Below are 25011 nucleotides of genomic sequence, written 5' to 3'. Positions count from 1 at the left end.
ATTTCCCGCCGTGCCTCAGTTTAGATCCGTCTCCTTCAGCTCATTGAGAAAAATTAGCTGTACTGCAAACCACTTTTAAAAATGGAGCACACAACAACACGGGGGAATAAAAGAAAAAAAAAAACCCAACCCAAAACCCCCCAAAAAAACAATTACTTTAACGTAGACATTAGAGATAGTTAAGGACGCTCTTACACATCCTTCAGGGCTGAGCCAACAAAGCAGAACTTGTCAGGAGGGCTGGGGAACATTAGAGCTCGCATGATAAAGAAAATTTACATAAAAATAACAGCACCCCAGGCTGCAGACTGTCCTCCCACACAGTCAGGGGAGAATGCCTTTTTTTTTTTTTTCAGTCGTCCTTTACAACAGGTTTGAGGAGAAAACCTCCCAGCGTCATTCTTAGTATATGATGTGATAAAACATCCTACTAGGCTCAGAATTGCTCCATGGAGGAAAGCAACAATCCAACAGCTCGCTCTCACACTCACACTCACACTCACACTCACACACACACACACACACACACACACACACACACACACACACACACACACACACACACACACACACACACAAACCCTCCCCAAAAAACACTTACGTTTGCCTGTATGATGACCAGATATCGAGTTATCTCCTCATAGTTGAGTCTTTCTCTGAGAACCACTGAGCCAAACAGTGTCAGCGGGATGTCAAAGGTTCTGTTGACTGTCTGAAACACATACAATTAGATTACAACCACACACAAAGCCAGACACATCCAGGGCACAAGTCAAAATTTTACTTTTTCGAAAGTTTAGGAATGGAAGAACTAGAAATAAATAAATAAATATATAAATAGAAAGAAAGTGCGAGCAGTAGAAGTTTTGCGGATTTTAGCACCAAGCTGAATTAAAATGAAGAGAGAAGATTTACAGAAAGAATTTTTGAACAAAACTACGTCGTTTTAGATGATGTGCACATCATTCTGCTCTAAAACAAAGCAACGACATGAAGAAACACAATCTGAAGCAGTGAGGGGGAAGAAAAGAGGGAGCAGAGATTCACATTTCTACAGAAACCTTTAGGCTGAGTTTTCTCTCTTTTCCACCATAACAATGATCTTATAGAACCAATACATCTTTTGGGCAACACAAAGGATGAGAGATTAGACAACATGTGTTCTATCATGAACCCAGAGTTCTTTGCAGTAATGACGCAATTATTACACAATACATGTCAAACCCTGAGCTCAACCACAACTGGACTTTAAAAAAAAAAATGCATTTGTCATTTAGACTTCAAAATGTCCTTAATTGTATTATACTGCACAAGCTAAAGCGCAGAAAAACTACTGTGTAGTAACTATTTTTGTTTTGTTGTAAAACACATGCTACCACATTATCGAAATATAAGCGAAATCCATTTTTTTGTGGGTGATTTATGTTGCGTCTGCGGTCATGATGAATACTCTCAGCTTAAAAGTGCGCGGGTCAGCAGGTATGTGGGTAACCTACCGGCTCTCTCGGGTTGTACTGGATTGTGTACTCTATCTGTCCGTTGGGGCCGTCGTCGATGTCTGCCGCCCCATTGTTCCCCGAGAAACCAGAGAAGATGGTCGTTCCTACTGGCGTCAGCTGGAAAAAAAACCAAAAACAGAGAAACAATCCAGAGAAATTGTTTTAATCTACGTCAGCAAACTCCCAGCTCACTGACATGAAACAGCTGCGTGTTGTCCTCCCCACCATGCGATCCAAATACCGGCAGATTAAAAGGGGGACGCATTAAAAACTGCACACGATTCAGACTATAAGGGATCTTGATTCTAGAAAACAAACCGAAAGCACTTCACAGCTTGGTGTCGCTAAGATGAGGAGGTTTGCATGCACAACAGCCGTACGGGAGATGAAAGAAATGCTGTTTTGAAAAAGAAAAAAGAAAAGAAAAAACTTTTCCGTCCATCTCGTCTGTGCCTCAATCTCCACTCAAAACTCGCCAGAGTGAAATATTTCACCAGAAGTCATGAATCGCGTCTGATAAAAGTGGAAAAGTGGGTGACCCAAATGCTCACAGCTATAAAATAATGAGTCTGTGTCGACACAAATTGCAGCAGTGACCAGAAGAAGTGTGGGCAGGAGACATAGCTTTTTACACCTACACTTTTTCCTGAGATAGAATTAATAAACAGCAAGTTCTTTAAAAAAACTAAACAAAAAAAACACAAAAAAAAACTTCACATATGTTGTCACTTTGAACACGATCAGGCATTAGTTTACTTTTCTTTAATAATTACGTTGTTTTTTGTTTTTATTTTTAACTGTCAGTCAGTATTGGTCCTAAAACATTGGGTCTAATTAAAGCACTTTTCATTTCATATGATCAAAATATTAATGATATATGTGTGAGTGTTGATTTTCGCTATGAGGTTAACCTTCAGAGTGTTTATATATGTCATTTATTGAATAAAAAAATATAAAAACAAGCATGCTATTAACTTCCATGTTTGATATACAGTATAGATTGTTACATTTTGGCTTTAATAGACTGTACCTTCACTGCTCATGTGCAATGAGATAATACTAAAAGAAGACATTTGAGAAGTTGTTTTCATTTGTTTTTCTTTTTTTTTGTTCAACATGAGAGCCAAGGTCTTGCCACTGTACATGAAAGCAGAACGATAAATTCTGTGCTCGAGCCGCACATTCGGTGTCTTAACAGGTTTAAACTCCAAGTTCATTAGAAACTGCTGCACCAACAACCTGTTACATCTTTTCTTTTAACTTGGTTTTCTCTGCCTCCCAGATTCATCGGGGGTCTCCATAAGATCTCATGCTGTGTCTTTTGCCACTTTTCAACACAATCCTAATGCAACTCCGGACTCGGGCACCAGTGCCAGGTCCTGAAATGAGCTGCGGGGATCACCTTGTTCTCTGAAACTTTCACGGTGAAAAATGTCCTCCAAATTCTTAGAAATAACCATAAAGCATTGCTGTGTGGCGTCTGTCGGCTTCACTTTCTTGAAGTCAATTATTGTGAATAATAGACAACTAAGAGCAGGTTTATTGTGGACAGTGCAGATGAAGCTGGATGAACTCCTCTTGATATTGAATTTATTGCGTGAGCTGGTGGGGGTTTGAGGGGTATTGGAAGTGATTTAGGCAATAGTTGTCTGGATAATGAGTAGGCTTGCACTCAAATCCAAATAAATCTGCTTTTGCTTTTTAAATTATTGCCCATATCTGAATATATGTAGTCGCTTTTACAGAAATTATTGCTAACAAACTGACTGCATTTACCTTGGCCTGGCAGAGGAATTGTTTTTTTTCCCTTATGACGCACCTCCTAAATTGTACAGTGGCCATTGCTCGTGAAGGGAAAGTGTTTTAGAAGGAGTAATGAGAAGGTGGAGAGGAAGACGGAGAGACTCCAGGAATTTCAAAGACTGTGGCGGAGGAAAGGTGGGAGAGGTTGAGAGACGGTGACATAATGAAGAGCTGGTAGTGGTGAGGGGGTGAATACATCTGTGTGTATGATGAGGAAGAGGGTGCTGCAAAGCCCCCAAGAGAGGCCAAGTGAGAAAAAGAGAGAGGTTGAGAAGACAGATTGAGTCGGACAGGTGGAGGAAGACTGTATAATGAGATACTCTGGGCAGCAGGTTGCTTGTATCCTTATCCAAGCTTCGGTTTGAACCTTCTCTAAGTTAAATTCACTTTCCCCAGAGCCTGGAGGACAAACTAACGGCGGGATTGGCATCTTGAAGATTACTCTAGAAGCCTTCCGAATAACAGATTTAGATTCTTTCCTTGGGTGCCCGGAAATCTCTGCTCTCTGCTCCCGCCACTGTGCAGCGTGTTCCTTTCAACGTTAGTCTGACAGCAAAAAGGGGGAAAAAAAAGAAAAAACGCCACAAACCAGACTGGTAGAGGTCTGTATTTGAAATGCATTGTGGCATGCACCTGTGCCAGGCTCGCTAATGCTGGCACGTGACCCACAGAGCATCATGGGAAAAGCCTTCCACAGAACACTTGATCTTCTTTATTCATGCCAGACTGATCTGCAGCTCCCTCCTCTCTCCGGTCCCCAGCCTCACACAGAGGATGAGTCCAGTGCCTGCTATTGTGACGGACTAGCAGCACTACAGGGTAAGTGCAATAAATGGCTTTTGATTTAAGTGAAAGACAGTAAAGTTTTTCCACTGCACTGAGTTTTATTGCACTTTTTTTTTTTTTTTTTTTTTTACTTTATCTCTGTGAGTGCTAGAGGTTGTGTGTGGCAGCATGTACACGTGCTAAAGATTTACCTCGCTGAGGGCGACGTAATATCTGGGCTGCTGGAAACGTGGTGAGTTGTCGTTGCGGTCCCGGACAACAATGCGGACCTCGTGTGAAATCACGATGCCCGAGAGCTCGTTGGTACATTTGACCTGAACCACAATGGACTGGATAACCGATGGAGGCTGGAAAGAAAAGCAAAACAATGGTTTGAGCAAATTATTGCATAGCGCAGGGGTCTGCAACCTTCATGACTAAAAGTGATTTTTCACCATATCAGATTTAGCTGGAGCCGCAAAACACGTCTAACATTTAAAATTGGGCTAAAACAACTTTTAAAGCTTTATGTATAGTTTTTATATAAGAACCTAAACTGTGTCTTATATTGCATTTATGAAGGTTTATTTGCAATGCAGGATCTTAAACATTTGATCACATTTTCAGCCGTTTGATCTGATGTTAGAGGTTTTAAACTTCTTTTTCAGCATTTTTTAAGATTATTTTTACATTTTAGCCATTTTATCCAGTTTGTCTCTTTTTATAGTTTCAGCAGCTCCCCTCCCCCCATTTTATTTCGCTATTTTTCCTCACATTTAAGCAGATTTTAGTTGTGCTTTTTTAAAAAGCTCTTTTTTTAGTCAAGAGTTAAAAACCCTTTTGAAAGTGACAAAAAAGATAAAATATGTATTTAAATATAGTTTTGTGAGAGCTTCACACTCCAGCATGGTTTAAGACTCAGCAAGTTGCAGACCCCTGCTATCGACATAATAAATGTATAATAACAAAATCTCGTTATTCAATGAATAATATAGAAAATATAAGTCAAATAGAAAATGTATCCAATGAAACAGTATCAGTTGGATCACTTTGCAATGAGAAAACTGACAGGAAGTTGGGTATTTTTATAGACGATGCAGCTCTCACAAGAACAAATGCTGGTCAACGTGACTCGTCACTAATACGTAGTTCAGTCATAATTATTTTTCTGGAGTTATAAAAAAATTCAACTAGCTCATGGAAATAAAGTAAAGATGAGAAAACGAGCAGGGTTGATATGCAAATAAACCTATGTGGGCGGTGTGGATGTCATTCCCGTCAGTCTATAAAAAGATGATTAAATAGCAATACGTGATTAAAGTGATGATGTGTATTTGAACTAGAGCATCATTATATCATCATATTTCAAAGCCATACACGTGTAACATGGACAGTGGTTATAGAATGTATGTCAGGGTGTCAAACAAACAACTCGTGGGCCAGAAGTGGAGTCTAATCCAGCTCACAAGATAAAATTTACTTTGTGAGAAAGTACGGGATTAACTGCAAAATAGTTATTTGACCAGCAGGGGCGCACTTTAGTTTGTATTCTGTGGTGGCTCGGTTCAGGTGATAAGGATTACAACACAAATGTTTAAATGTTTCGACATCAAAGATCATTTTGAGAATTTTGAAGTTATTCTGATCATAAAATGAACTAGTCTGATATATTTTTGAGCCACACGTGGCCAAATGTTTTATACTTTTCAAGCTGTGAATAGTTGGAAATAAAATCCACTGTGATCTGTAAGTAGCAAAGTACATGTTGTAGCTGTCTCATGATAATGGAGAAATTCCTGTTCTTAAATTCATATTTTGAGGTTAGCATTTGTTATAAAACCATTGTTCATTAAATGTGAAATTCTTTATGATATAGTAATACTTTATTACACCAAGAAAAAAAAACACATTTAGAGATCTCGTTATTTATATATTTAAATGCTATTATTTTCTGTTACGGCCCATTTGAGATCAAATTGCACTGCTTGTGGCCCCTGCTGAGTCTAGATTAAGACTTATTTATGCATCAAAACTATATTTGATGGATTATTTGATACAAGAGGTGTGAGGCAGTCTGACTTTAGAGTTATTTGAATAAGTTCCATTCTAAGATGAGTGTCTAAAACTTTAAAAATGCACATATTTTTATGCACTGTATGCAAATTGCACCTGATAGATACGATGACTGATCGGATCTGACTGTAATAATTCACATACGTCTCTATCCAGGATGCGTCCGGTGCTGTTCAGGTAAAGGGCTTGTTTGGAAGGATCGAGGATCACCCAGTGATCATGATTGCCCTCCAGAGACAGAGAGATGGTACGATTCGGACCTTCAACCACTCCATTTATCTGCATGTTCTCCACCAATAACGTTCCTGGAACAAAACAAAACAAAACAAAAACAGGAACGTATGCGTTATGACCGAACAGCCATGGAGACATAAACTTTCAGATTCAATTAACAGAAACAGGAAGGGAAATAGTTTGCGCAGAGGGCAACATTTATTAATAAATATATATGGGAAAAAAAACCTGTGACATTTCAGACGGAACATTCCCTCCTTTTACATGTTTCTAATAAATGATGTACCTGAAAATTATAGGATGCCTTTTGGCGGAAGTTAAGGGCAGTGATGAGAGCAGCGGAGCAAAAAGCATGTGGAAAGCAGAGGAATCAAATTATGTGAAAGCGCATCGGATATGAAGGGCTATTTTGCTTGTTTGCTTCAAATTAAGCCTGAAATTAACTCAACACAAACCAAAAACATTGTTTTTCTCATTTCGCACGGAAAATATCATGTTATCATGTGAAAATACATATTTACTTCTTTGTGGTTTTAATTAAAAATGTAATCTCCAGGTTTATGACAGATACAGACACGTTAGAAGCAAGTGTCAGATAAGGGGTAAACATGAGGAGCTGAGTTTAAGCCACTCCAAACAATCAACGCAAATATAGAAAATTTAAGAAACAAAAAATAGCAGTGAGGTTGTCGAGCCAACAGAAACATACAAGTCTCTCCTCGATACCAAGCAACACCCATTCAGAGAAATGGATTTCATGGTTTGGAGTTTGACCTTGTACAACGAGGTAAATATCAATGTTTATCTGTTTTTCATATGATGGACTGATGACCTGTCCAGTGCCTGTCTTCCCTGCAGGGATCGGCTCCAACATCTTCACGACTCTAAGTTGGACAATACTGTGTAAAACTGGATGGGTGGATGAATCGTGAATTGATTTAGACTTATATTGCACTTTTCACCACGCGGGCACTCCCCAAAGCACTTTACACTGTTAATTACATTCACTCACACACTCGCAATGGATGGACCGAGCGCCATGCGAGGTGCTCAGTCCATCCATTGGGAGCAATTTGGGGTTCAAGTGTTTTTCTCAAGGACACTAAGACATGTGGACAGGGGGACATCTGGATGGATGGATGGTCCAGTGTCCTGCATGTCCTAAGTCTCCCTGCCGGAAAACACATGTTTGCAATAAATTATTGCTTATTAGGCTTTCTTGGTGCTCAGTGACGACATCATTTGACCTCGTTGAAGTGGAGAAACACATTTATCATGTAGGGCACCAGACATTCAGGACAAAAGACTGGAGATCACCTGTATAGTGGTTAGCACCTGGTCTCACACTGAGATCCCTTTCTACCCCTTAACCCCAACTGGAACAGCAGGAAGTCTCAATTCAAGTCAACTTTATTTATATACCACAACATACAACAGTCATTTTTAGGTGCTTTTAACAGAGAAACCCAACAAATCTCCACCTCTGAACCTTTCATCCTGGTTCTGCAATGTTTCAAAGTCATCTGGCTTAGTTCAGCTAAGTTAGATAAGCTGTTGTTCTTTGTCCAATAAACATTAAAGACATTACTTACAAACAGAGCTGTTTACTATGTGCATTTACTGCTTTATATCTGGATTATATTTTTTCAAAGGGATAACTTGAAGACAAGCACATGAACTGTTACTTGAGAGGGATCACTTTGCACGCAGAGTCACTTTTCAACCTTTTCACAACAATGACACTCATAAAAAAAAAAATCTTTAAAAAAATGTTTTAAACTGAATGACATGTTTTGAGAACAAGACATCTTGAGATATTAATTTACACAGTGTTGCTTTTCAGACAGCTACTTAAAAAGGAAAGGGCTTGGAGGGCAAGGTTAATAACATATTGTTAAGTTAGGAATTGAACTGAAAGAAATTATATGTTATAAGTCATTTTCTTTTTTATTAATGAGATTTCTCTCACTAACAAAGATTTTGGAGGAACTAGAATGCAAACTGATATTGACATTAATCAGTGAATGCAGAATGACTGGCCGCATGAGTTTATCAGATCTCTTTAGTTGGACAATACATAGATGACTGTATAGATGCATAAGAACATACAATTCAAAACTATTTTATTGCTTTTTTTTCTAGATTGGAGGTGGCAATTGTAGAAATTGATTGTTGCAAAGGAGCCACATGGAAGGGAAAAAAAATCTAGGTCCTAGAACCAGACGAACTCAGTTCTGCTAAATATTAATACATCTTAATGTATATGCATAAACCTAAACCTAACTGCTCTCGGTCCTGTTGCATTAGTGAAAATGTCGCTTCACTCTGTGTTTTGTCTATTTATGGCACTTCAAGATGTTATCTTAGAATACAGCTGTCTGTTCTCTACAAAATAAGTATACCTCTGTACCCTCCATTTCATTAAATAAGTACTTAGATGTCCATATTTGGTTAAGAAGGAGACAGCTTGTTTTTTTTTTTTTTTTTTTGCACGGTGAGTCAACTGCATTAATCATAATTCAAAGAAAGTAATAATTCATATCTTAGAAACATACTGTACAGCGTTACAGCGTTACTCCTGTTAGAGGGAGGATGTTATAATTTAAGGAAGACATAACTTTAAAAAACATTGTGTTTGGGCAACTTAAAACGTCAGTAAGAGGTTGATCAGCTCAGCAGGAGGAAGTTCAAATGTAGATCTTTTTAATTGCGTCAGACAAATAAACCCTGGGAAGTACTGGGGTTGGAAATCATTCATGAAGCTGATGTCAAAACATAGATAATAGATTTGTGCTAAATGGACATGGCCAATGATTTTCACCTGTATGTAGCTTTTTCTACCACTTTCGCTGACCCGATGACTCTTTACATCGTTAATCACATTCACCCACTCACTCTATGTTTCCATCTGCAGCAACACTGCGGTTCAAGGACACTTCAGCATGAGGACAGGAGGTGATGGGAAGGATCGAATCTTGTCTTTAAAAGACTCTACCAACTGATCTAGCCGGCCCTGTAAATGGCCCAGGTGTAAAAAATCTTGAAATCGGTTGACAAAAGGGCAGAAAGGTTGATTTATTGTACACTTTTTTAATGTACAAATGCTAACTGATGACAATCACCGCATTATATTGCATGCATTATATGAATTTTGACTGGTCAAAGATCTGCACATGGCCTGCAGGAAGTTTTATGCAGAATTAGAATGACTTACTTGTAAAATTCATCTTATAAACCACAATTTTCATGACCACTAATTCTTCTTTTTGGGTAACATCAGTATAAATGGCACCTCTCACTTCGTATTACGTCTCTTCACTATTACGAGCCTGTGCTGTGGTTCGCTGGGTGCCACTTCAACCAAACTTAGTTGTCAAACTTCACACGGTTCATGTTGTTTGCATTCGCAGCTGCATTATTAAAACTCCCACACAGGCCAGCGGTGTGATTAAATCCAAGATTTTTGGAAACACCATCACGGTAGGTTTTCTGCATTTCTTTCTTTCTTTTTTTCTGTCTGACTGAAGTTCTCATGCCTGTTTATGGACGAGCACACAGCAAGGGTGAAACATAAAATATCTATTAAACAAACAAACAAACAAAAAAAACTACAGGAGAAATGTACACTGCTTTATGCTTTACAGCTTCAACTCATGAGAGACTCATTACCCAGAGCTATACCCTGCATTATTAATCAAAAATGCTATTATATCCCATCCTTCAGCACATTATCAGACAATGCAGCTTCTTGCTCTGCAGAAAGCTTACATGTGTGCAACGTGGGTGTTTAAAACAGATTTAACTCGGCGTGTGGCCTTTTAACGGGTGTTGCAGCAACAAATAGAACAAATCACTGCCAGTGTGTACACTGATACGAGCAGAAATAGCTGGAACGATTATTCCATTGAACCGTCACCTGATCTTCTATATGAACGATCGTGTGCGTTTGTTGGTGCGAGAGTGAAAAAATGTATTAGAACGAAAGCTAAAGAAAATCTGAAATGACAAGGGGAAAAAAAAAAAAGAGTTGAAAAAGTTCATAGGCAGACTGGATTGTGTTTGTGCGTTCCACAAAACTTTATATTTTCCGTGCATGTGCGCACACGCGCCAACATAAACGCGCACACACTCACTGCGTGCTCTCATATCTGATCTGACAGACATAAAATTGGGTCATGGCCTTCTGTGCTGCCATGGAAACCTTGTCAAATGCTTTGCCGTGATTCGTTGATTTTAAAGAAGCTGGGAAATTTAATGAAATGGCTTTCTTTATATGAGGAATGGGATGGAAAATGGAATTCATTAGAGGAGTTTCATTCCTTGCCATCTGTTGGCGGCCTGTCGCCTGATTTTTCTGCTTTGGTCTGGCAATATGGATAAAAAAAGAGAAAGGAAAAGTAATCCACAAGTACAAGCAAAGAAGAGAGAGAGAGAGAGAGAGAGAGAGAGAGAGAGAGACTACCTGCACCTTGTGTAACTGTGTCTAATTCAATACCTTTACACATTATAGAACGTGTGACTGAATACTGTACTCAGCAGCAACTGATTAAATTGACCCATGAGATAAAGCATACAAGCAGAACTGCATAAAACCGTGTGTGCATACATGATACATGCTAGGCTTTGCATCAGAGAGGACAAGAAGGGATTGACCCCACCAAAAAAACAAAACAAAGAGCAATTACAGTGCAAGAGAAATGAAAAAAACAAAAAACAAAAATAAGATAGGGTTGACTGAGAGGTTGATAGAAATACAGAATAGAGAGAATATGAGGTGACAACAGAAAGAAAATGAGCACTGCCGCGTTGCATTAATAGAATTTTTACAGGACATTAGCTTAACTGAATGGGGTAACACAGAGCATGTCTTTCAGGTATGAGACTGGGTTTTCAACACACTGGTTCTCCCTTCAAGCCTCTGAAGCGAAGAAGAAAGTGATATTCAAGATCGATAGCGGTAGATAGTTGGGACAGTAAAGGAATCCACTGATGATCTGCACATAAAGCAATAATCCTGTCAGATCATATAAGCATTGTGGGAGGATTCATACTAATGTGATTTGTAGTACTGACATTTTTGGTGAGTGCAGGTTGAGATATTTAGAAGAAAGAAAATTTAAAATGAAGGTTTAAAAGTGTATAGGAAGATGCCAGTGTGTGCGATTTTGTATTTCTATCTTTGAAGAGCCTCAAAACAGAGAACACACTGCGTTAGTGTGGCCCAATTTACACTGTAGGTGTAAATGTTATGGATGTGAGGTGGAGCTCGCAAATGTATTCTGTCAATACTAAAGCCATACAAGGACGAAGTAGTTTGTTCATGTGTATGTATATTACATTTGTCGCCTTGTGAAAATTCAAGCATATTAAACTTCTGGGCCCCAGCTTTCTTCACAACGAAGGGCCTCACATCTATTTTTGGGCCGTTTAATGGTACAAAGATACCATATGACAATGGAGCCACAACTGAGCCTGCACTGCAGAAACCCAACCATGTTTGAAATCCCCAAATTAGAGGTTAAATCCCCAATTTCACCGTGTCCATGTTTAAAAAAGTTATTGGAGAAAAGATTCCAAGTTTCTCCCAGCGGTGTAGGAGTCACCATTACTGTGAATGGGTGAATGTGTGTCAACAATTTCTGTTCAATTAAGCACATTTGCTAACACACTGATAATGAGTAGGAGGTGTTCAGGAGACTGTAACCTTACTGCCACTGAGCACCTTCGTTAAATTGCTTCATTACATTTGGGTTTGTTGGAGCAAGAATACTTTGAAAACATGTGGCTGTCAAATGAGCTGTGGCCCCCCCACAACCCGTAAATCTCTGTGTCCATGTTCATGTAGTTCATATGCATGTCTTATTCAAAGCACACATGTAATATCAGCATTACTTATTTTTATGACATTTCCCTCGGCACAAATCCACCAACTCTCCCTCTCTCCTCCACCCTCTTGTCTTTCCTCAAGTCCAAGAAAATCACCCTAAAGCCAGAATCTCTATTAAATCCGTAGCACTCTCTCGTAGAGCAACACATGGCATCATGAATACAAACGAACCCAGCGCTAAGTGATTTTTCAACAGCGCTGTTAGGGAGATTACTGCATTAACTGGCACAAACACACCCTTGTGTATACAGCATATAGTATGTACATGATTATCAGCAGCAAAACAGTCATACGGACAAGGTGAATCCAACTCTGAATTACATATATGTATATAATCAGTGATACCAGATTTGTTGTGAACATCTAAAAACCTTTAAAGGGAAAAGGAATATATGCAACATGTTCTTATAAAAAAAAAATAACTTTTTGTTCTGCTGCTTTCTGTTATTGACGTCTGTGCCATGACCTTGCAAAGTTTCCAATACCAATATTTTTGGACACACAAAATTCAGTTTAGCAGCTTGAAGCTCATAGGGAAATCAAAATGAATAACTATGCATTATTCACTTGGGTGATTTCAGTCACATCACATTTTGAACTCATTCATTTAAATAAATGAATTTAAAAAAATGCTGCATCATACATCATCCAGTCAAGCAGATCGAGTAAGTATAAAAGTACTTGTTAATATATTCGTCCTATCAAATCGTGTCCTTTGCTGCCTGAATTTATATAATTGTAAAGAACACATGCTGTGTGTATATCAAGTTAATGTGTTTCATTTCAGAAAAAGGACAAAATCTGCCAGCAGGTATCTAACTTCAAATTGTTTGCAACTTTGTGTTAAATAGTACACTCTCATTAAAAGTCATTGGATGCCTTGTACATATTACACAAACAGAACTGGAGGCGGACGGGACTGCCAGAAACACAATAATAGCACAACATAGCATAGCATAATATAAAAGAAAAACGATGCTTTATGAATCCTTGGGAAGATTCTTGCAACATAGCTTTACACAGAAATAACATTGCATAAATAGTATAGAAGTTAAAATGTCAATATGATGGGTTATAGGTAAATAATCAATATTAAATATTATTATATATACAGCTAATTTGGCTAATATTTAAAATGCACAAATAACCATAACAAAAACTAGCAAACACATTCAGAATAATTAAATAACCCTTGCAAGGAAATGCAAATGTTTCAGTATGAGTATCAAATCAACATAAATGTGAGTCACATTTTATCAGGGGAGTCATCGCAGTCAAATGAAAGAGAATGTCAAAATGTTTTGAAATTTAACATTATGTGACATTTTAACAAACCACAGTCTCTTTGAAAGTGTAAGACTGACCATACACAGCTCACCTTTATTTTGCAAAAAAAAACAACACAATTATTTCTGTCCCTACATACTAGAGTTCCACCGTCCAAATGCACAATGTGCTATTTGCAGCAAATGAGCCTTAATATGACTCGCAGTAAGTGTTGGCTGTATATTTTAACTGTTCTTTAAAAGAGTGAGATATTCAGGTATTTGTGCTTCATCAAAACTCAGTCTCTCAATGGCACATATTTTTCAATGTTTTAAAAAACACCAAAGACTGCCTCGCTGAGTGGAACAAGCTGCCGCAATAGCTTGTAAGCTGCACTTCAAAACTAACAATCCACAGTGTCATAATATGTGATTTTACATAAAATGCACGTTAGTTTCAGCAGAAAACTTTCAGGAAGTTCAGGATGAATTCAGGAAATCCTCCTGCTTCGCGCCACATGTGTCTAAAGATTGATTATGCATCAATGAGCCGATGAAAACACATCTGTGCTTCATGAAGTGCGGTCCTCACAGCAACCCGACGTGCACAATGAACCCCGGCATTTACACAATCACTTTTCATTACACATCATGATGGAGGTCAACAAAACGCCCTTGAGTTCAAGCCTTTCAACTTCACTGGAACCTCTCCACATATACCAATTGTATATATTTAATTACACAAAAATAAAGCGCTTCTCAATTTAGAAAGAGAGATAATTGATGTTGCTGGAACGAGAGAAACTAACAGCTGCAGTACGAGATGTGAAACATGGCTCCTGGTGAGCAGCTTTGGATGTGAGAGCAAAAACCTCCTCATCAGCACTGCTTTGGATATCTGCAGTTGGATGAGCACGGTAATTACCTAAACGAAACATTCGAAGGCCAGCGCACTCAACACACCACTATCTCTTCCTCTAGCGCTCCCCGACACCACCGAACCAACACACGGCCACACAATTATTTCATTTTCATCAGAATCAGACACCCACACTAAAACTCCCGTCCAATTATGTGTGTATCACTTCTGCAAGCTATAGTGATTTATCTAAAAATGGTAATATTGCACGTCTGAACATGACCATTTTTTTTTCTTTTATTCTGTGCTAATATAAAGCCGCACTTAATATGATGTATAGTGTAATCAGGCAATGACAAAATACCAGCTTCTGCAAGCTGCTGGCACTAAATTTAGAAGGGGAGGATGAAAACAAGACTTCAGGGACATATACTGCAACTAAACTGCAGGACAATAAGGAAGGAGAATCTGGGAAAATCTTCAGAATGCAGATGGGGTCGTTATTAAAAGATATAGAAGCTCTACAGACAGTGCTTCTCAGATAACGAGAGGCTTCTCACTCCTACTGGATTGCGACACCTGGAATTAGGAAGCTTGTGTGGACGTTCACTCCTCGGGAAATGTTTTCATCCAAAGCTTTTGATAAAGCAAACTTGTGGCAGAAGCTATCCAATAAATCAAAAAGTATAGCTTTGCATGATTTGATTTACAGGTGATACAGGATAGGTGATAGCTTCTTTGGTGGGCTGTGGCTCAGGCGGTTCAATCACAAGTTCCTCTGCACTGGAAGCAGAGTTGTCCTTGAACACGGCAAATTCCACCTGATCTCAGGTGAGGATTTTGAATCGGTTGTGTATGTATATGTGTGTGTGTGTGCGTGTGTGTAGGTGAGGGAGAGGCAAGCAATGTGAAGCACTTTGTACCGTGCTTGTATAAAATCATGTGTCACACGAGCTGACGGTTTACAATTTGAGACACTTTGAATAAGTTATGGGGACTTTGTTGTCATGGTCACAGTAACATGTTGTGTAGATGTCAGCGTCCAAATAAATTACATTACCTCTTCATTGGATTGGTAAATCATTCTGTTCCTCACAAATATAGTTTTTATAGAAGGTATTCAGTTTCCAGCCTCCATAATCCACGTGTGGCTTACACGCTTTGGTAATTACTGATAAACACCATTCATCTCTCAAACTATTCATGCATTTTTCATACAAAGGATCTGCCCTCCTGGCTCCATGAAGCTTTGATAAAATTATCAGTAAATATACACTTTTTGGTGGTTTTTGTTTATAGCTCATGTGGTTGAAATAAACACAATTAGAAAAGGAATTTGAAATGCTTATAAAAGGCAAAATAGCCTTCAAATTCCCCGTCAGGATGTCTGCTGACTGCATCGTTACTTTGTTTCCTGTATTAAGAAGACTCATCCATCCATGACTCCCAACCTGATGGGAGTGGCTTAATTATTTACCATTTTACACTGAGGTGACCCCCCCCCCCCCCCCCAATACTCTGTAATTGTATTGTTCTAAGTTCCTCATAACACTATATGTGAAATACAGTTCCTTTAATATATTGTGGACACATGAGTTCCTTTTCTCTGAGGATAAACTCTTTGGTTTGACACGCTGTCTTGGCGTCTTCTGCTGGACTTGTTTTGCTCTCGCTTGAAGTTTTTCAAAAGATGCATTCAAAGCATTTTTGTAATTTTTAAAACAAATATTTTCTTAATAAATTGGTCACTTTTACTGTAAATGCTTACATTTGTCAGTTTTGTCACATAAAGGAATTAAATGCTCTCTCAGCTATTTTTATGCATACCTTGTAAAATGAAGAGGGCTTTGTGACCCCGTGAACCTTTTTTGAGCCCCTCTGTTGGAAATCACTGCTCGATATATTTTAATCCAAGACACGGCGGAAACCAATCCAAGCTGAATAAAGGGTGAAGGGTACATTACAAGGAAAACACAGAAACGCACCGAGAAACATCCTCACTGTGAGGCCAGAGTTGTCCTCACTGTATCAAGACGACCGTCACTCTGGACTTGCCCGCAATATTTAAATATTTCATTGCCCGTAGCCCTCTGTTGTTGTGTACGTGCACCTCTATGCGTTCACTGGTTGATTTGTTAACTGGGTTTATTGAAACTTTGGCGTGTGACACAACCCCGTGCCTTGTTGTGTTTCTCCTCTCAGGAACAGAAGGAGGAGATTCAACGACAACAATGACAAAGTAAAACCCGAGTCACAAGACAGCGACTTGACAGCCGCGAGCCACTTCCGTGTTCTTCGCTGGACACGTCTCTGAGTCGTTCACAACCCCGCCTACATGTTTATCGTACTTCCTGTTGTGGGACCGCGCAACAGAGGTGGTTCTGAATACGCTTTGCCATCCCGAAACCTCCCAATCTGCCCCGCTCCGCCACGTACTGTGCAGTGGAACAGTGGCTCTAGTTTTGCATTGTTTCCTGTCTGCCATCGTTGTTTACTGCCAGGCTTTAAGCTATAGTAGGAAGCACTCACTGCTTAAATGTGCCATTACTGTTTATTAGGTATAATGTTGTGTCTTCTCGATGTGTCCTAGTATTCAAATCAAGCGCTCAGCCCTGCAGAACACTACTGCCACCGTTATTGTCGTTAAATACCAATATAGGTTCTGAGCACCATCTGCACATCAAAGCACTGCATGTAATTACTCATGTGCATACTTTTAAAGATCAGAGAAACACTGTTACAAGGGAAAATTAGAGGCTGGATAGCTTTGCAGACTGCATTAAGCCATCAGCCACTCCAGACGTGCCAGTTGAGCGGATGGAAAACTCCGCTCTCCTCTCTTGTCTGCTGTTGCTACGCTAATCTCTGTTTATGTCAGTTAGGATTACAGCGATCGGGTCTCACACTTCGAAACTTTGCGGTAAAGCAGATGTGGCAAACACCATGACAGGTCGATGCCGCTCAGCGGTAATCTATAGGCATGATTCAAGCACGCACTCAAACTTGTTCACTTCCACCAACAGGAAGACGTGGACTTTACTTCAGGACAGTGTAAACTTAATTACTTTGTGGACAAACAATAGGATTAAATCCATCAATTAAAATGTGATCCCTTTTTAAATAACCTCAAATAACCTTCTGGAAAATTGAGAAAACTCGCACATAACAGCTTCCATAAAAAAATGACTTCACACAAATAAGATTTTGCATCAAAACACACTCATGAGTCAACCCTGGTACTATTGTTTGTGTTGCCAAATGACGGTACCATCAAACCTGGAACGACTAATAATCCAGGAAGGTCTCAAACAGCTGAACTGATGCAGAGAAACAAACAAAACAAAAACTGATGCCTTTGGTGTGGAGATAAAAGATGAGGAGAAGAGAAGAGAGGAGAAGAGAAGAGAAGAGAAGAGAAGAGAAGAGAAGAGAAGAGAAGAGAAGAGAAGAGAAGAGAAGAGAAGAGATTTAGTTGCAAAGCAATGGCTTGAATTTGGATTTAAACCAAAAATTACTCAGGAAATGACAAAAATGAGCACAATGTGCTTTCTGCCTCAAAGAAAACAATTCCACAAACAGTCTTCTTTCTCTCTTGTGATTCTTTATACCATTCAGAGCTGCTAAACGTGCTAAAAATGCAGAGCACATCCTGAACGGACCAGCAGTTTGGCACGGCTCAAATAATCACACTGAAGGGCGTTGTAGTATCCTCAGGTAACCTCCAACATCAGATCACTCACAACACAGTGGGAACATGCAAACTCTACACGGAAAGGCCCAAACACAAACCCACAACTTTCATTTTCCACAGCGCAGGCCCATTCACACCAAACCAAACGCATGTATAACGATTTATTTGGAATGGACAACCTTCACTGTTAATTTAGCAAGGGAACCAGGGACTGGCCAACTATGTTTAAAGGTAATGAAATCCAATAGCCACAACGTCCGCGGCTCATTAAGCTGCAGGATGCATCTGAAAAACCAAGGTTTCCTCTTCACTTTGAAGTTGGCAGACAACTCGTGAGGACACCAAGACGCGACCCTGACCAGAAGGAGCAACTAATCCCAGCACAGGCAGAAAGACACAGCGGCTCTTCGTAGCGTGTTGTTCGTGCCCGTTCACGGGGATTCGCCTCAAACCCGATGACCTCGCGTCCCGTCTTTAGCCACAGGGATCGGACTTCAACTATGACAGATTTGGCACAGGCTTGATGAATATTAACGAGTGTCGGGAACATGCCTCGTCAGGGAGGATCACAGAGAAAAGGTCAGCGTCGTCTGGCGGTGTTTGTTTGACACGCGGCGAAAGGTAATGATTATATTAAAATGTTTATTTGTTACAGCCTTCCCTTGTCAGGTGTCACCTCCCAATGCCTTCAGAGCTTCATGTGAATCCATTCAGAGCACAGAGAGAGAAAGAAATAGTATAAATTCTTTACCATTTGGGCTTTCTTCATCTATGGCAACAATGGTGGCAGGAGGGCCAGACCGCGACAGTTTACATTCTGGAAAATGAAACAAATTAATTAGGTGTTAATACGTTTGTTACATGACGATGAAATTAAATGTATACAGTACAATGCATCCACAAAGAAATGCAAAGAAAATGGCAATGAAAGCCCAGTGATTAATGAATAAAAAGCTTGGTGGATAAAATCTATAGGTCATTAACCCCGTCCACGGAAGTGGAATACGTGAGAAAAGAAATTACACTAAAGAATTAAATGTTGCAGAAAAAAGAAGCGAGGCTAGAAGTGACAGTGAAAAGAGACTAATGTTCTTTTTTTTTTTTTTTTAAACGACAGAGTTAACGCACTACAACCATCTCCGCGGGGTCAGCGGGGGTTAATAAAGTAGCATAGTGATTGAACACACAGTTAACGGGGGAAGAGAAAGGAAATGTTCTTACCCTCATATTGCCAATCTGCAGTGAGAAGGAGCCATGGAAAACCAAGGAGGAGGAACGGAGAAGAAGTATGGTGAAAGCAAGGGAGAAAGGAGAAGAAGAAGGAAAAAAAGTAGTTACAAAGGATAAGAATTAATCAGCAGGCATGCAGTGATGGCAATAAAAATAATGAAATGTAAGCAAGTTCTCACACAAAAATCCACTGTGAGGTTTGTGTGTCTGCATGTTCAGCTCTGAAACGTTGATTTATCTCTATTGTTGAGCTCCTCTGCCTTCTACCTTCAGACACCACCCACACCTTACAGTGTTTTCACGAGAAAGAATTCATTTTAACCCCAGCTGAAGGCTTAAAATGGTCCCACACTGAGGAAGAACAACCCCTGCCTTCAAGTATTCTCTTTCATCCGACATCCTTGCCGGGATACAGGAAAAACAAGAACACCCACATTCACCAGACAAATCAACATTATTGTACAGCTCTGGAGGATGTTTGGGAAAATCCCAGAGGAAAGCTGTGAGATGGATATCTGCTCACCTAGAAAATAGACTTCATGGAACAATGATCACTCTCTCTCTCTCTCTCTCTCTCTCTCTCTCTCTCTCTCTCTCCCCCTGTCTCTCTTTCTCCTCCTCTGCCACTCCATGATAAAGCATTACAGCTGTGTGACATCAGAGATTATCTCATGCTTCACTCGTGTTGCTTCTTGTATTTTTAGTGCAGAAGAGGCTATAAAATGTTTCCTTAGATTAAACTGTACCACACTGTCTCCACTGATTGCCTTCACAAACAGTCATGCAGGGAACTGAGAGCTACTTATCAGCTGATATGAAGCCGTCGAGTTCTTCAATTGCAACAATTTTGCAGCTGCAGGGTAGATAAGTTAAAATAATGTGTAAAACATTACTCACAACATTGTGCTTCAATAGCAATTTTCTTGTAGCCCATTTTTTTTTTTTTCAAACACAAGAGAGTTAAAACATCCTGAATTCTCTGGAAATTCCTCAGATGCTTTTGTTCTCACAATATATGGAGAAGAGTGAAAGTTCTCCACTCTCGCCTATGGGCATGAAAGCCAAATTACAGATACAAGCAACTGAAATGAGTATTTCTTGCATTTTGTTGGGTCTGTTTCTTTGTTGTAGAGTCAGAAGTTAACATTGAGAGAAACCAGCAACAGTGATTCCAGGGATCTCTGAGCTTCTTTGCTCTCCATATTACCACCATGACTTAAAAGTGGACGAAGAGGGAAAGATGGAGAAAGATTACTAATTTGGTATGTCAGCATTAATCTGCTGCAGACTGTTTCAGTTTTTTTGTGTTTTGCTTTGTAAAGCAGTGGTGGGTGCCTAATTTTCCCACCATTTAAAAATTGCATTACCATTGAGATTGAAGATGATGTGAAGAACCACCTCTTGATCAAAAGTTGTTTTATGTTTACATGATTTTTGAGTTACTGTTGCTCTGTGTCACTTTTTCTATCCCACTCTTTATATGGAAATCATGATTGCATTTTTTCCAAGTTCAGTAAATAAGTAAATGATATTAACCATATTTTTTTACCCCACTGTGCAACATCAAGTAAAGTAAAAATTGCCAGCTTTGCAATCAATATTTGATGTATTCTTCACCTCTCATCTTGCATGTCATGGTTAGTGATGGCAGTTTTGGTCAAATATTACACCAATAAACACAATTTTAATGATTTTTCACCAATCTAATGATGCATTCATGAATAACGAGTGACTCAACTTCTGAGCCGCATCTCAACTGGAAGATGGAACATCTCTGTGAGCTTCAAAAGGCAAATTTGTAGTCACTCAACCCTTCAGCATCTACATGAAATATCATTAATAATGTAATAAACAAACATTGTAGTGTAAATACTATTAGCAAGAACACATTGACCTGGCCTTCACAGTTTGCACGCTGTAAAACGTAGCAGTAATTCAGAATGAGGAGAAGTCAAGTTGTTAAATACTATTGACAAGCATGATTACAAGCATAATTTGTTTTCCATTAGGGGTGATAGCAAGACTGATTAAATATTGGCAGAATATGTCAGGGTGGTCTTGTTTGTTATGTCTTTTTCCTAACTGGTAAGTTTCCGAGTTCCCAGCTGCTTGAACTGACCATACAGCTAATAGAATACATCTGTACTCTCATTTACTCTTTGAAAACACAACGAGCAGTGTGATTATTTACAAAAGACTCCAAATGTGTTTGTTTGTTTTTCTTTCACAAAGATAATGTTTAGTTTATGGTGATACTGTCGGGACATAAACCGACCATATTTCCCACCACTCACCCATTTTAAACTCTTTTCAAAGAGTGCATCTTGGGCTGAGCAAAACCAGAAAGATGCATGACCCATGGAACAATAGTCACTAGTTACATCAGTCTACCAGCTGGCCTACGTGTGTGTGTGTGTGTGTGTGTGTGTGTGCGCGCGCGTGTGTGTGTGTGTGTGTGTGTGTGTGTGTGTGTGTGTGTGTGTGTGTGTGTGTGTGTGTGTGTGTGTGTGTGTGTGTGTGTGTGTGTGTGTGTGTGTGTGTGTGTGTGTGTGTGTGTGTGAACAGCAGATGACAGATGTGTATCCCCTGCTTGACTGCGTTTTTATCCTTCAGTGTAAGCTGATGCCCCTCATATATTACTAACTAGCCATTTGTTCTCTATGGGGCATCTCTCTCTTTCTCTCCCTCTTTCTCTCTCTTTCTCTCTCTCTCTCTCAGTTTCTTCCTTCCTCTGTCTCTTCTCATTTGACTCCCTCTTTCTACCCACCAGTCTGCTTTCTACCTCAAACAATACAGAGTAAATGGGATCTAATAGTAAACAGCCTGGATTGTGGCAAATGAACCTCTGATTTCTTGAAGAGTTTATTCATAGATCAGGCACAAGTGTCCAAAGAGCTTTCCAGGGCCAAATCCAAAACCCAGAACAGAGTCCAAAAACCATTAAACGAAGATCTAATGAACACAATAATAATGCTGCGGTGTCTGGAAGGAGACGAGATGAGATGAGCTGACACAGGTAACAGAGGGAGAAGGGTTTAATTACACTGGGAAAGGAAACTCATATGAGAGTAGTTGACACAAGAAGGGGAAGACATTTGAATAATTCCAAACACGAGGGGAGACACACAGGCGCAGACACAGAGGCAGACCTGAAACCTACTGTATATGTAATAACATTGTCATACATCATCATATCATTTTGTGGTTATTCTATCATCATCATCCAATAAAGCAGCATTAAAAAACACATATGCAAATATAATAGTACAGCCTGTTATGTAATAAAATCAAAACGAGTCAGCATTTCTTGAAAATCGAATATTTTATTGCAGTTTTTGTGTAGTTAGCATATCAAAAATAGAGTAGGGATGCACTGATGCCGATACCAGTATCAGGTCCAATTGTATGGAATACTCATAAAATCTGACTGACACACAATGGTGAGTATTATATGACGTCATGCATCAACAACATCAGCCGCAGCTCCGCAAGAGAGCACAAACGATATCCACAGCTTGGGGATTATTTAATATGGATGAAAATAAGACAGCAAGAACGACAGTAGATTTTATTCTTCTGAACTATCAAGAGGCGAAAGATAGTTCGTATAACACCGGCAACCTAATCACTACTCATAGTTGGACCAGCAGAGTTAGCTGGATGTCGCTTGGTGAATCCAGTTCTAAATGCTACATGCTACAGCGCTTCAGGGTTCACACACCAGCGATGCTGGTGTGTGAACATGATTAAAGTATGACTGACACAGGGAGCTCAATCTCTCAGTCGACATTCTACAGGCTACAGCATGCTTAGGACAGTGTGTATAGCCACTAAACACTGTGCAATGCGTATTTTTGAGGCATTTACTGGAGCTTTTGAGGTGTCGCCATGGAAACATGATGCTCCACCAGAGTTGGACCAGACTTGTGAAAGTACGTGTAAAAATGGATTAAATTAACAGGACTAAAATCCCCCTCAACTGCCTTCTCAGGCTCACCTCATTGATATGTGAAGTTGTTCAGCAGTCATCCTGGGGTGAGGATTCACGTGTACTGCTCCCTTTCAAAGTTTGTGAAGGGAAAAAAAAAAAAAAAAAACAATCACTGAAATGACTTTGTGCATGAGCAAGTGAATAAATTCATCTAATGCCAGGTTTCTGTCAAGCTGATGAAAAGCTCCATGGAGAGCTGTGTGAGGGGAATGAGGTCGAAGCATTCAAGGTGTGGAGCTCATAAAGAAAAGGGCTTAAAACTGTGAAATGGGCCTATCCGTTCCAACAATATCACAAGCAGTCAATGACAAAAGTTTGCCCCCGTTTCAGATTTATCATCCATCCGATGCCTCTTTTATTTAAACCAGTAGTGTTACAATCAATATCTTCTTTATTCTCCAGTCAAATTCCGTCCCTCTGAATTTGGCCGGAAGAATGAGCAGGCGCGAGTTGCCAAGCGTGGCAGAAAGAAGCCCCCATTAAAAACAAAGTCGACTGAAGACGAACAGTCAGTGGAGTGATATTGACTGCAGCTGATGATCAAGAGCGGTCGGACAGAAGTCCAGGCAGTTTCAACTCCTGTTATTTCAGTGCACACAACTTAGCAACCGGCTCAGTAACGTGGTTTGTTTACATGCATGCATGATCCTTAGAAACGGCCTCACAGACACTAACTCTGTATGCACAGTCACGTTCACACAGGCCATATGCCGAGCTTCGCTTGCACACTCACACATCCTACAGTTACCATTAAATATACATGACAAGACACCTAGACAACACCGAGTGTGTGTATGTGTGTGCGGTGTGTATTGAGCCGCCGTAAATTAGATACAAGGAGTCAATCACCTTGAGGAGAAGAAAATACTTTAATTGTTGTATTTACCGCATAGTAGTAATCGAAGGGATTGATATTAGCGTAGTTTTGGTTTGGGTACAGGGATTAAACGATTTAAATGGTTTCGCTGCATTTTAGAGCAAAGCGCTTTTCTTTTCTGTTTCCTATGCCTGGAAAAACTAATTAGACGCTTTAAAATTTACTGACCTTCAACCTGCAAAAATAATAATAATAAAGCCAGAAATGTTGATTGCTTTAAAAGTTGAGAAAAATAGTCAGTGTGTGGTTTAGTAAAGGGATGTACAGGAAAACAGAATGAGAAAGAAGAGGAAAATAGGAATATGTTCACTTTACCACCATTAAATTGCTTCAAAATATACAATTCCTTTTTGAATGACAGCGAAGAACACCAAAAGTGTCTCTGATGTTCTTGAGCTATCACCCTGGCCCGCTTCCAGAAAAAATAAAATGAATTCTTTGCATTTAATGATGTTTCGGATTGGGCCTGTGAGCTCATTTTACAAGCCACACAAACTCACACTCTGTCGTCTAACGATCATGTTTTGCTTCATCGCAAAATGTTTAAAAGTGGCTGTGACAATTAAAAGGAAGAGAAAAAAAAGTCAGGTTACCTTTTGGGAAACTATTTCTAATCTGTTGATGGTAGATAAAATGATAACAACCATGCTAATGTACAATAAAAAAGACAGTTATAAGTATCACATCTCTTTTATCTAATGAAACGATGCAAACTGGTGGCCTAACTCCATTCATGGGAAATACATATCAGTTAAGCCTTTTGCGAATCATTAACTTTGAAGATACTTTATATTTCCACAGCAGTATTAGAAACTACAGACGATCAGCACCTCTGTG

The 25011-nt window shown here is 39.5% G+C and overlaps 1 protein-coding gene across 1 annotated transcript in view; it reads right to left on the bottom strand.

Annotated features, from left to right (window-relative positions):
• LOC308145428 (protocadherin-15-like) overlaps positions 1 to 25011 on the bottom strand; it is a gene marked incomplete at both ends in the record, with an annotated part of 165882 nt that overhangs the window by 128625 nt on the left and 12246 nt on the right. Inside the window, 6 exons of the mRNA XM_080516871.1 lie at positions 602 to 712; positions 1497 to 1616; positions 4280 to 4435; positions 6285 to 6445; positions 18828 to 18893; positions 19298 to 19312. Of these exons, the coding sequence (XP_080372997.1) occupies positions 602 to 712; positions 1497 to 1616; positions 4280 to 4435; positions 6285 to 6445; positions 18828 to 18893; positions 19298 to 19312 (629 nt within the window). The remainder of the gene's footprint in view (positions 1 to 601; positions 713 to 1496; positions 1617 to 4279; positions 4436 to 6284; positions 6446 to 18827; positions 18894 to 19297; positions 19313 to 25011) is intronic.

Source organism: Blennius ocellaris (genome assembly GCF_963422515.1).
Source record: "Blennius ocellaris genome assembly, chromosome: 21".
Lineage (NCBI taxonomy): Eukaryota > Metazoa > Chordata > Actinopteri > Blenniiformes > Blenniidae > Blennius > Blennius ocellaris.
The sequence above is the reverse complement of the archived record's forward strand: the minus strand, read 5'-3'. Positions and strand labels throughout refer to the sequence as shown.